Source organism: Pongo pygmaeus, chromosome 23, assembly GCF_028885625.2.
Source record: "Pongo pygmaeus isolate AG05252 chromosome 23, NHGRI_mPonPyg2-v2.0_pri, whole genome shotgun sequence".
In the NCBI taxonomy this organism is placed as follows: Eukaryota; Metazoa; Chordata; class Mammalia; order Primates; family Hominidae; genus Pongo; species Pongo pygmaeus.
The window spans coordinates 53330671-53343511 of NC_085931.1; the positions used below are offsets into that span (position 1 = coordinate 53330671).

Below are 12841 nucleotides of genomic sequence, written 5' to 3' on the forward strand. Positions count from 1 at the left end.
GCTTATTTTTTGTATTTTTAGTAGAGATGGGGTTTCACCATGTTAGCCAAGATGGTCTCCATCTCCTGACCTTGTGATCCACCCCGCTCAGCCTCCCAAAGTGCTGGGATTATAGGCGTGTGCCACTGCACTCAGCCTTTTCTTTTCTTTTTAAATTTATTTTATTTATTTCTATTTATTTTGATGCAGAGTCTCGCTCTGTCACCCAGGCTGGAGTGCAGTGGCATGATCTCGGCTCACTGCAACTTCTGCCTCCCAGGTTCAAGTGAGTCTCCTGCCTCAGCTTCCCAAGTAGCTGAGATTACAGGTGTGCACCACCACGCCTGGCTAATTTTTGTATTTTTAGTAGAGAGGGGGTTTCATCATGTTGGCCAGGCTGGCCTTGAACTCCTGACCTCAGGTGACTCGCCCACCTCGGCCTCCCAAAGAATAGGTCAAGTTTTTTTTAAAACAAATTGAAGTAGTACAGCTTTTTTTTTTTTTCATGTCATAATATGCCATGAGCACTCTTCCACATGAATAAAAAGCAAGAAGTGACATAATTAAAAGAAGAAATAGACAAATCCACAATCATACTGGCAGATTTTAACTAACTTCTGTTAAAAATTGAGAAAACAGGCCAAAAATGTCAGTAAGAACCAGACGTGGTGGTATGCACCTGTAATCCCAGCTAATCGGGAGGTTGTGATAGAAAGAGCACTTGAACCCAGGAGTTCAAGACCAGCTGGGCCACATAGTGAGACCTCATGAAAAAATTATTTATTTATTTATTTATTTATTTATTTATTTATTGAGTCGGAGTCTCGCTCTGTGGCCCAGGCTGGAGTGCAGTGGCACGATCTCGGCTCACGGCAACCTCCGCCTCCCAGGTTCAAGCGATTCTCCTGCCTCAGCCTCCTGAGTAGCTGGGACTACACGCGCCCACCACCACACCTGGCCAATTTTTTTTTTTTTTGTATTTTTAGTAGAGACGGGGTTTCAGCATGTTGGCTAGGATGGTCTCGATCTCTTGACCTCGTGATCTGCCCACCTCGGCTTCCCAAAGTGCTGGGATTACAGGCATGAGCCACTGCACCCAGCCAAAAAAAAAAAAAAAAAAGTTTAATTAGTAAGGATCAATCGTTAATCCTTAATGAATGAGAGTACTCATTCAACAGTTTTGAATGTCTAATTATATGATGGCTATGTGATGTTTTTATTTTTACCTAATTCCATGGTGATCAGAGAGTATGTTCTGTATGGTTTTTAATCCTTTTGAATTTTTTGAGACTTGCTTTATGGCTCAGTTTATATTCTGTGTGCACTTGAAAATAACATGTACCATGCCTGGTTGAATGAGTATTCTCTATATGTCAATTAGGCCAAGTTTGTTGATCATGTTGATAAAATATTCCATATCCTTATTTTTATTTATTTATTTATTTTTGAGACGGAGTTTCACTCTTGCTGCCCAGGCTGGAGTGCAATGGCGCGATCTTGGTTCACCGCAACCTCCGCCTCCCGGGTTCAAGCGATTCTCCAGCCTCAGCCTCCCGAGTAGCTGGGATTACAGGCATGCGCCACCATGCCCGGCTAATTTTTTTGTATTTTTAATAGAGATGGGATTTCTCCATGTTGGTCAGACTGGTCTCGAACTCCCCACCTCAGGTGATCCACCAGCCTCTGCCTCCCAAAGTGCTGGGATTACAGGGGTAAGCCACTGCGCTCGGCCCTCCATATCCTTATTGATCCTTATTAATTAAAAAAAATTTTTTTAGTGGGGTCTTGCTATGTTGCCAAGACTGGTCTCAAACTCCTGGGCTCAAGCAATCCTCCCACCTCGGCCTCCCAAGTAGCTGGGGTTATAGGTGTGCGCCACCACATCACATCAAGCAAATCACATTTAAGTAACCAGTGAGGCAAGGAAGAATTCTCAATGGAAATTTTAAACTGAAAGACAATGAAAATATGACACATCAAAACTTGTGGGATGCAGCTAAAGCCATATTAAAGGGAAGTTCATACTGTAAGTGCACAAATTGGAAAAGAGAAAGATAGGAAATTATTTAAGTATCCACCCAAAGAAGGAAGAATATATTTAAAAAAAACCTTCCCTGGAGACTGGGAAACAAGACAAGGATGCCTGCTATCACCACCTCTATTCACCGTCATTATATCAGAGGCCTCAGGCAGTGCAATAAAGTGGAAAAAATAAGATGTAAGGATTGGGCCGGGTGTGGTAGCTCATGCCTATAATCCCAGAACTTTGAGAGGCTAAGGTGGGAGGATCACTTGAGCCCAGGAACTCAAAACCAGACTGGGCAATATAGTGAGACCTCGTCTCTACAAAAAATTAAAAAATTAGCCAAGTGCGGTGTCTCACACCCATAGTCCCAGCCACCTGGGAGGCTGAGGTGGGAAGATCGCTGGAGACCAGGAGGTGGAGGTTGAAGTGAGCCGAGATCACACCACTGCACTCCAGCCTGAGTGACAGAGAAAGACCCTGTCTCAAAAAAAATAAAACAGGCCAAGTGTGGTGGCTCACTCCTGTAATCCCAGCACTTTGGAAGGCAGAGGTGGGTGGATCACCTGAAGTCAGGAGTTCGAGACCAGCCTGGCCAACATGGCGAAACCCCGTCTCTACTAAAAATACAAAAAAATTAGCCGGGTATGGTGGTGGTCACCTGTAATCCCAGCTACTCAGGAGGCTGAGGCAGGAGAAACGCTTGAACAGGGGAGACAGAGGTTGAAGTGGGCCGAGATTGCACCATTGCACTCCAGCCTGGGTGACAAAAGCAAGACTCTGTCTCAAAAAATAATAATAATAAATATAAATAGTAAAAATAAAATAAAATAATGAGGATTGGGAAGGAAAAAGTAAAACTTGCATTATTCATAGATGACATGACTGGGATCGTAGAAAATCCAAAGGAAGGCCGGGCGCGATGGCTCACGCCTGTAATCCCAGCACTTTGGGAGGCCGAGGCGGGTGGATCACGAGGTCAGGAGATCGAGACCATCCTGGCTAACACAGTGAAACCCCATCTCTACTAAAAATACAAAAAGATTAGCCAGGTGTGGTGGCGGACGCCTGTAGTCCCAGCTACTTGGGAGGCTGAGGCAGGAGAATGGCATGAACCTGGGAGGCAGAGCTTGCAGTGAGCCGAGATCGTGCCACTACACTCCAGCCTGGGCAACAGAGTGAGACTCTGCTCAAAAAAAAAAAAAAAAAAAAAAAAAGAAAAAGAAAAAAAGAAAAAGAAAGAAAAGAAAAGTAAAGAAAGTGAAAATGGGGACAAAACCTTTACCCTAAAACCTTATCAAGAGGATTGATAAAATATAACAGGTGTAAAGTCCTGCCATGATCCCTGGCACATAGTAGGTACACAACAAATGGCTCTTGATACCATCATCATTGTTGTGACTGTCACTCTTCTCCGCCCAGGCCCAATCCCAGCTGGTAGACCCTTATGTCAAGGGCTTGGCAAAGTTCTATGACCTCTACTCTCCAAGCTGCCCTGCAACTCTGCAGGCAGTTAGGTCTCTTCACCTCACTCCAGAGAAGTCAGCCTGCATCTTAGAGGCTTCGAAACCCAGGAAAAAAAGAAGCTCTGCTCAAAAGAGCTCTTCCATTAAAAATAATCTCATAGAAAGATATTTATTAGCATGGAAAGATGTTCATGCGATGTTCATGAAAAAAATAGCTGTATTACTCCAATTAAAAAAGAAGTATGTGTGAGTGTGTATGGGTTTCTTTGTATATATTTATAGAAAAAATACTGGAAAATATATTAATCAACGTTCCTAGTATTTATCCTGGAAGAAGATGAGATTAGGATGCTGGTTATTTTCTTCTTTTATATATATATATCTCACATATGTGTATGTCGGGGGAGAGGGAAAGTGAGAGTGAGAGGGAGAGAGAGAAATATTTTCATCTAACAGTTGACACCAGAATCCCTGGTAGGGAAAATACCACTATGAGATGCTGGGAGACAGGAGAGAGTATGAGGAAGTCTCCGGCCATGTGCAAAACCGTGGCTGACAGAAACTCCCTGGGATGGGGAAGCTGAAAGCCCTTTGAGAACCGTCACATTCCACTTGGAACTGTTGGCACTGCCCCACAGGGACATTTCCTTGGCCTCGCTGCCACCCGCCCCATCCTCAGCAGACAAGGCCATATCCCGGACGTCCTCTGTGTGGCGTTTTGTGGCATTATTAGAGTGAGTCAATGTTGTGGGAACAGAAACGGCAGCACGTATGAGCAGAACCCAAGCACCAACGCAGCCAGGGGGAGTGCACCTGGGGAGCGTGCACCTGGGGACCTGCAGGGCCCCAGAAGGGCTGTGTGCCTTCCAGGCGTGGAGTGGGGAGCCCACCTGGCGGTGCCAGCTCGCACGAGATGGGGACCCCAGCTGGCACTGGGTGGCATTTGTTCTTCACTTGCTCTACCTGGAGCATATGTTGTTTGTGGAGCCAAAAGGAACGTAGCAAAAAGAGTGTTCCCAGACGTCCCGGGCCCCAGCCACCGGGCAGAGGACTGCATGCTGGCTGGCTGGCTGGGCTGGGGCAGCCTGGCCTCCTCAGCCCCTATGCTGCACCCACCTTCCACTTCCTGGAGATGCACCCACATCTCCAGGAAGATTGTTTCAGAAAATGCCTACAACACAGCAGAGAGTGGAACAAACAGGGTCCCAACGCGTGTCTCCGCTGTGATTGTGACCATGTAAGACGATATCTGCATGTACCAGGAGGTGAGACAGCAAATAATTAAAAATCACTGATGTGTTAAGGGCGTGGGATGGCGCCTGACCTCTTCCTCTTTTTGTGATTTTTGTTGTTTATACAATAAAAACAGGAGGAAGTGGTAACAGCTGTGTGGTCAGATGAAGGAGCTTTCTTCATTCTTCACCAACTTGTGCCGTCACTACCCCTTGTCCCAGAATGAGGATCCATGCCAAAGAGGGGAACAGGGCATGGGGGGCACCTGACATTCATATGCCTTCCAGGAGCCCTGCACGTGTCACCTCTTTTCAGCTTCATAGAAATTCCACGAGGTGAGAATTGTTATCCCCATTTTACAGATGAGGAACTTGAGGCTAGGAGAGGCCACACAGCTGGTACAAGACTGAGCCAGACAGACCCTGGTAGAAGACAGACTCTGCCTAAGGCCTGAAAGAGGTGGAGGGAGCCAGGGGCCCCGGGACTCACTGTGTAGACGGATTCTGAAGGATGCTGCTTAGGGCTGCTGGCAGATCTTGGATCTGGGCACTTCCTGGTGGGGTCCTTCCCTGGACCCCGCATCTGCTTCTGTAGGGAGAAAGGAGTCAGGGCCAGGGATGAGTGGCTCTCATCTTCCTCCTCGCACAGACCCCCAAAGGGAAAGGATGGCAGATTGTCATGAGGTCACACAGAGATTCATCACTCAGTCCCTCCCACTCACCCTCTCCAGGGAAACATGGCAAATGCCTACAAGACCTGCATCAAGCCATTCTTGCACCTGGAGACACAGGAAATGGAAAAGGCCCACACGAGGTGTTGTCCCTGGACAGAGCACCTGGCTGGTAGGGACACAAGCTACTGGGACCAGTGCCAGTGGGGCAGGGCCCCAGAGACCAAGCCAGCAGCCATGGGTGGGCCCCTAGTGGTGCCAGCCGGGTCCAGTGTCCAGTCCTCCTCTGCTGTCACTGGCTCTGGACTCTAGCGAGCCAGTTCCCCTCTCTGGGCCTTGGTTTTTTTATTTATTTATTAATTATTATTATTATTATTATTTGAGATGGAGTCTCGCTCCGTTGCCCAGGCTGGGGTGCAATGGTGCGATCTCAGCTTACTGCAACCTCCGCCTCCCAGATTCAAGCGATTCTCCCCCCTCAGCCTCCTGAGCAGCTGGGACTACAGGCATGTGTGCCACCATGCCCAGCTAATTTTGTATTTTTAGTAGAGACGAGGTTTCACCATGTTGGACAGGCTGGTCTCGAACTCCTGACCTCAGGTGATCCACTGCCTTGGCCTCCCAAAATGCTGGGATTACAGGCGTGAGCCACCGCGCCCGGCCATGAGTCTTGGTTTCTTCAGCAATAACCCTCCTTTGTGAGATTGATGCAAAGTGACAAGGAGGGCACAAGGAGTAGGTGCCTGGTGCTTAGGAGGTGGTGCTTAGAAGGCCCTTGGTCAACCAACACACACTTGATAGCACTGGCAAGCCAGGCAGTGTGAGGAGGTGGGCACCGTCCCTACCCTCCTGGAGTTTAGGGACCAGTGAAGAGATGGAGGATGAACCAGTAGTTTTGCCGAAACATGGTATGTGGGTTGATCGCCAGGCACAGAGCCTCTGGCACACGAGGAGGAAACCAATGCCCCACTGGGCAGAAGCGATATTGAAGGTGAAATCTTGAGGGCAAGAAGTTCATTTAGCAAAAGAGCGAGGAGGGAGCCCCAGGTAGAGGGAACAGCAGATGCCAAGGCCTGGAGGTCTCTAGGCACTTAGAGAAGGTCAGCATAGGCCGGGCGCAGTGGCTCATGCCTGTAATCCCAGCACTTTGGTGGATCACCTGAGATCAGGAGTTTGAGACCAGCCTGGCCAACATGGCAAAATCCCATCTCTACTAAAAATATAAAAACCAGCTGGGCGTGGTGGTGGGCGCCTGTAATCCCAGCTACTTGGGAGGGTGAGGCAGGAGAATCGCTTGAACCCAGGGGGCGGAGGTTGCAGTAAATTGAGATCACACCATTGCACTCCAGCCTGGGCGACAGAGCGAGATCTCATCTCAAAAAAAAAAAAAAAAAAGAAGAGAGAGAGAGAGAGGTCAGTGTGTGGCCAGAGAGGGGAGCCTGCCTGCCTGGGAGGGGCAGGCGTGGCGTGGCCGTACAGGCTGCGTGAAGAGCATAGGAAACATCTGAGGGCTGGAAGTGGGAGCGCCAGGGTCAGAGCTGTGCTGGAGAAAGCTCCCGCTGGTCACAGTGGAGGCTGGGCCGGGCCTGCTGGGAAGGTGAAGGCTGGGGAGTCAGGAGGCAGTCAGTACAGGTGGCCCTCCGGAGGCAGAGGGAGGTGGCCTGGACATCCCCCCTCATTGCAGGCACCACACTGCCACTGCTGACAGTGGAGCCACAACTGTCTCATCTCAGGGCAGAAGCTAATTAAAAACCCTGGCCTCCTGCCAAACCCCAGCCCATTTACTGCAGGATTAGCTGCTGAGAGCTACTCAACTCGCAGGCAGAAGCCGGCGCCACCCCCAGTCACAGCACATAATAGCTCAGAGCATGGAGCCAGGTAGGGCTCTCGACACCTGACCCGCCTTCTCTCACATGCCCTCCACAAACCGCAGGTGAATCTTTCCATCCTCTCCGTTCTGTACCTGACGGAGTGAAGGCTCAGAGAGGGCAGGTGACTTGCTGAGGCCACGCAGCCAGGAAGTGGCAGAGGCAAGATTTGAATCCAGGTCTGTGTTTCACCAAGATATTGACGAGACAGGAGCTGGAGTTTTGACTCCTCTGCTTAGTTAGAATGTGTAAGCCTCACAGACACAGAGCAGTGCTGGCGTCTGTGTAGCACTTGACAGTTTACGAAGTCTGCTGGGACTCGTCCTTATTTTCATGTAATTCTCATAGCAGCCAGAGGAGGCGGGCATGGAATTGCCCGTCTAACAGACAGGCGCCAGGTGCAGTGGTTCATGTCTGTAATACTAGTACTTTGGGAAGCCAAGGTGGGTAGATCACTTGAGGTCAGGAGTTCGAGACCAGCCTGGCCAACATAGTGAAACCCCGTCTCTACTAAAAATACGAAAATTAGCCATGTGTGGTGGTGAGCACCTGTAGTCCCAGCTACTCGGGAGGCTGAGGCAGGAGAATTGCTTGAACCTGGGAGGTGGAGGTTGCAGTGAGCTGAGATTGCGCCATTGCACTCCAGCCTGGGCAAAAAGAGTGAGACTCCATCTCAAAAACAAAACAAAACAAAACAAAACAAAACAAAAACAGAAGGGGGAAGCTGAGGCTTGTCCAGCTGGTCAAAGGCTGTCCTTGGATCAAACCCAGATGTGTGTCCTCAAATCCAGGGCCGCCTCCCCTGCACCACCTGCTTCATGAGGGGACCATCACAGTCAGAGGCTGTGGTCCGCCCCAGTGCACCTCAGTGCCTCCTCTTTTCAAGGCAGCTGGGGACCTAGTGTCTGTCTCTTCACTGAGCTGGCCGGCCTGGACACCACCAGGGCTGAGGATGTGAGCTCATGGGCAGTGGGTCTCCCGGGAGGCTGACCTGGGCTCAGTTCTTTGGACCTGCCGGGGCTGGAAAGCAAGGTCCCTGAAGCTCAGTTAGCTCTTGGTGTCCCTCCCTGGCCCTCCTACACGCTGGGTCTGGGCTGGGCATGGAGGACCCCATGGTGAGCAAGACCCACGCCTGGCCTCGAGGCTTTGTTAGTGAGACTGATGGGGTTGCCAGAGAAGTGAGTGCCACTGCAGGGTCCCAGGAAGGAGCCCCAAGTCTGCAGGGGACTGAAGCAGACTTGGGGCCATCTTGTGCTGTCTTCTGAAGACACGGGAGGAACTTCAAAGCTCTCCCAGTCTGAGAAGGTGTCTTAGGCATTGCGAACAGCTCGGGGGCAGGAGTATCATGGACACACAGAAGAATGGACAGTTAGACGAAAAGGAGGAGATAAGCCACAGGCTGGCACGGGTGGGGCCACGAAAGGCCAAATGCCATGGTGTCCACCCGAAGGGCAGTGGGGGCCACCAGGGCAGGGAAGTGGCCGCAGTTGCATTGTATAAACCTCCCTCTGCTGCCACAGATGCGGGGTGGACTGTAGGTTGGGGCTGGCAAAGGGAGGAGGCAGGATCTCCAGGAGAGAGGCCTCCTGGGGGTGCTAGGGAGGCTGGGCTGGGGCAAGGGGTCCTGTGGAGGAGGGAGGGAGCCTTCTTGAAAACTCACATTACACTACGGGGGTGGGGCTGCTTTGCTCCCTGCCCATCCCTGCCCACCGAGCGCTCTGTCCTCGGGGCCAACATTTGCCTTTCAACTGTGATTTTCAGATGAATCACCAGTGTGGCTTTTCCCACCGCGCCCAGCTCTCTGTGGCCCCAGTCTCCCCTCCCTAGTAGACGGTGGTGGGACAGGGAGTCACCAGGCCTGGGCTGAGATCCAGCTCTGCACACCAGGGGTGCTGCCATCAGCAGCTCAGGAAGCCTGTTGGGCCTCAGTTTCCTCCTCTGTAAAATGGGAGTGATAATGTAGCCTTGCCCACCTCACACCCTGGCCACTTCTGCCTTATCTTCCAGGTCCTCACGTGCATTTATCCTGTCATTCCTTCCACAAGCATGCACTGCATGCCAGGCTCCCCCAGGTGCTGGGGACACTAAGTCCCCTGCCTGCAGCGGCTATGCTTTGGCAGGACAGACAGCATAAAGACAGACGCCAGGGTGTGAATGGAAGCCAGGGCATGGCAGCAGAGACCCATATTCCAGGAGAGGGTGACGGAGCCCAGCCTGGGACACCTAGGAAGCCCCGGGGAAGGGGCTGGATCCGGGACAGACTGAGTGCAGGGCTTGCTGAGGGATGGATGTGGGGAGAGAGAAGAGCCGAGCACAACTCCAAGGCTTGGGCCTGAGCATCTGGAGCACGCGTGCTGGGACACAGAGGACTTGGGGACTGAGCACTGCTCTGGACACGTGAGGTGGCGGCGCCCTCAGGCCCCCATGTGGGGCTGTGGACCGCGGTCTGGAGCTTGGGGAGGGGTCTGAGCAACAGCATCTGTGGACAGGGAATGCCACCCGCAGAGCAGAACCTTCACGGCAGGAGCATAGACAGAGCGCGGAAGGGCTTGGAGGAAGGGGCCCGGGATGTGCCAGAATTTAGAGGTCACCAAGAGGGGGATGACCCAGCAAAGCTGCCTATGGGGTGGGACAGAACCAGGAGGGCATGGCGTCCTGGAACCAAGAGGAGGAGTGTGCTGTGAGGCGGGAGGCCTGCTGTGCCCGACGCCATGAGAGGATGAGGATGAGGACGGGCCAGCCGCAGGGAGCGCCTGCTCTGGGAAGACCACTTTGATCCCTCAAGCCAGGCAGGAGCCCCCAAACCTACTCTCATGGCAGGAATCATGGCGATCGCTGCCTTCTCAAGAAAGAGACCTCTCCTGGTACTGAAAGCGCCTCAGACCCACACCAGCCCCTCTGTGCCTTCTTTTTTTTTTGAGATGGAGTTTTGCTCTGTCACCCAGGCTGGAGTGCAGTAGCGCAATCTAGGCTCACTGCATCCTCCGCCTCCCGGGTTTAAGCAATTCTCTGCCTCAGCCTCCCGAGTAACTGGGATTACAGGGGCCCACCACCATGCCCGGCTAATTTTTTTTTTTTTTTTTGTATTTTTAGTGCAGACGGGGTTTCACCATCTTGGCCAGGCTGATCTTGAACTCCTGACCTCGTGATCCACCCACCTCGGCCTCCCAAAGTGCTGGGATTACAGTTGTGAGCCACCACGCCCGGCCCCTCTGTGCCTTCTACAACCCCATGACACAGCTCCTCTGTTTGGCCCCCCCACTGGGGAAACTGAAGCCCGGAGCACCCGGCCCAAGCTCGCAGAAATTGGTAAGTGGCAGAGCTGGAACTGAACGAAGGCCCAAGTCTGTGCTTTTAAGCCCCCTGCTGATTTCTACTTCCTTTCTTCCTGAACAGGTCATGACAGCATAACAGCTGATCTCCCCAGCTAAGAGTTTAGCTTGCTGTGTTCCCAGCCTCTGTACAGGGCCTGACACATGCTCAGCTCTGTCGCCCAGGCTGGAGTGCAGTGGCGCAATCTCGGCTCATTGCAATCTCTGCCTCTCAGCTAATTTGTATTTTTAGTAGAGGTGGGGGTTTGCCATGTTGGCCAGGCTGGTCTTAAACTCCTAATCTCAGGTGATCAGCCAACCTGAGCCTCCCAAAGTGCTGGGATTATAGGCGTGAGCCACTGTACCCAGCCTGAACAAATGAATTTAATGACAGGTGTGAAAGGGCCCTATAAATGGTAAGCCCTTCAGCAAGTGTTTATTGAGGGCCTACTATGTTGGGGGGGAGCCTGTGCTAGAGGCTGGGGCTTGGGCAGGGAACAGGCCGAGAGGCACCCAGCCTCACAGAGCTGGCCTTGAGGAAGAGATGGAGTAAGCTCAGGGAACGTACAGATGACGAGGGCAGAGGCAAAGGAGGTGTCAGGGAAGAAAGCCATGGGGTCAGAGAGGGCCTCTCTGAGCTGAGTACATGGGAGCTGGGTCCAGAAAGCAAAGAAGGAGATCTCTGGGAGGGATCCCAGGTGCCGGAACACAGAGAACAAGGAGGGCCTGGGAAGCCTCTGCTGTCGAAGGGCCTGCGGGCAGGGCTGAGTGTGCCACCTGCGGCTCATCCATTCCTGGGCTCTACCCCCATCCCTGCTGCCCCAGCCCCTCCGGGCAGACTTCATGCATCTCCAGTTCTTGCCACCCTCCAGCTCCCATCTTCCCGGGGGTGTGAGCTCCGTGCCCTCCCTGCCGGCCTTTGCAGAAGTCAGGTGCAGGCATTGCCCCAGGAGGCAATGCCATTCTTCCAGACTCGCCCCAGTGGAGTCGCACACTCTGCTCTTTGTCCTCACTGTCCCCAAAGCTGCCAACTGTGGTTCGGGTCCACCCTCTGCCACTTCTGGTTGGTAGTTTCCAGCTTCAATTCATTTATCCACCACCGCAGGTGCTCCCGGGTCCTCTGTGCCTGGAGGGAACCTCTTTCTCCTGGACTCTCTCCTTACCCCAGCCTGCCGCTGCCATCAGGGGCATCCACAGCGAACCGGGGGCTCCCAGGGATGCTTTAGCAATGCAAACGCAGCAGCTGCTCTGGCCTCTGGGTTCTCTTTCCCTACCAGCCCAGGCTCTCACATCAGCCATCCTCCCCAGGTACAGAGGGTGTGTGGGCAGCAGGAAGCTTCTACTGTGTGTCAGGCACCCAACTGGTGCCTCAGAAGTGCTCTCCTGCAGATCACCTGAGGTCAGGAGTTTGAGACCAGCCTGGCCAACATGGTGAAACCTGGTCTCTACTAAAAATACAAAATTAGCCGGATGTGGTGTCACACGTCTGTAATCCCAGCTACTTGGGAGGCTGAGGCAGGAGAATCACTTGAATCTGAGAGGCAGAGGTTGCAGTGAGTCGAGATCGCACCATTGCACTCCAGCCTAGGCAAAGAGTGAAACTCCATCTCAAACAAAACAAAACAAAAAAAACAACAACAAATAAGTTCTCTCCTTCCACGTTCACTTAGTGGGCAGGGTCTATCCTCCTTACCCCCATTTCCAGAGGAGGAAACTGAGGCTCAGAGAGGATCCAAACTTGACAAGAGGGCTTGTTTTTTACCCTGTTGGCACTTAGCCTAGTGATGGCACACACGAGACACTTTGCAGACATTCCTGGAAGCACAGGCAGGGTGGTGAGAGGAGGAAGAGGAAGGCAGGAGTCACTGAGGCCATCCTGGAGGGGAGGGAGCAGGGACCAGAACTCAAGCCCTGGGCTCTGAGCTTTGTCCCCTCCTTTACTGATACTGTGATCCAGTCTCTATGGTACGGCCCATCTTTGTAGGGCAGGAGCTGGGGTTGCTCAGCAAATGGGGGCCTCAAGGTTAAGATCTCACCTGGCCCCGTTCTGTTCCTTGCCCACTGTGTTTTGTGTACACAGAGGGCACTTGTGTGGGTCACTCCTATAAGCCTGGGTGGGGGTCCGCAGGCGGGGGGAGTCCCTTGTCACCTGTGCCTGAAGCCCAGTTTCTGTGTCCATGCCCCAGCTCCTCCCCTGGCCTCATTTTGAGTGCCTGGGGGCTGCTCGGTAGTGAACAAATCGAGAGATACCCTACTTGCTATCATCATGGGAAAAGCGGAAGCCGGGAGGG

The 12841-nt window shown here is 52.4% G+C and overlaps 1 protein-coding gene across 1 annotated transcript in view; it reads right to left on the minus strand.

The window, feature by feature from the left end:
- NFAM1 (NFAT activating protein with ITAM motif 1) overlaps window positions 1-12841 on the minus strand; it is a 48888-nt gene that overhangs the window by 9289 nt on the left and 26758 nt on the right. The window contains exon 4 of the mRNA XM_054469983.2: window positions 5191-5289. Coding sequence (XP_054325958.1) covers window positions 5191-5289 — 99 coding nt within the window. The remainder of the gene's footprint in view (window positions 1-5190; window positions 5290-12841) is intronic.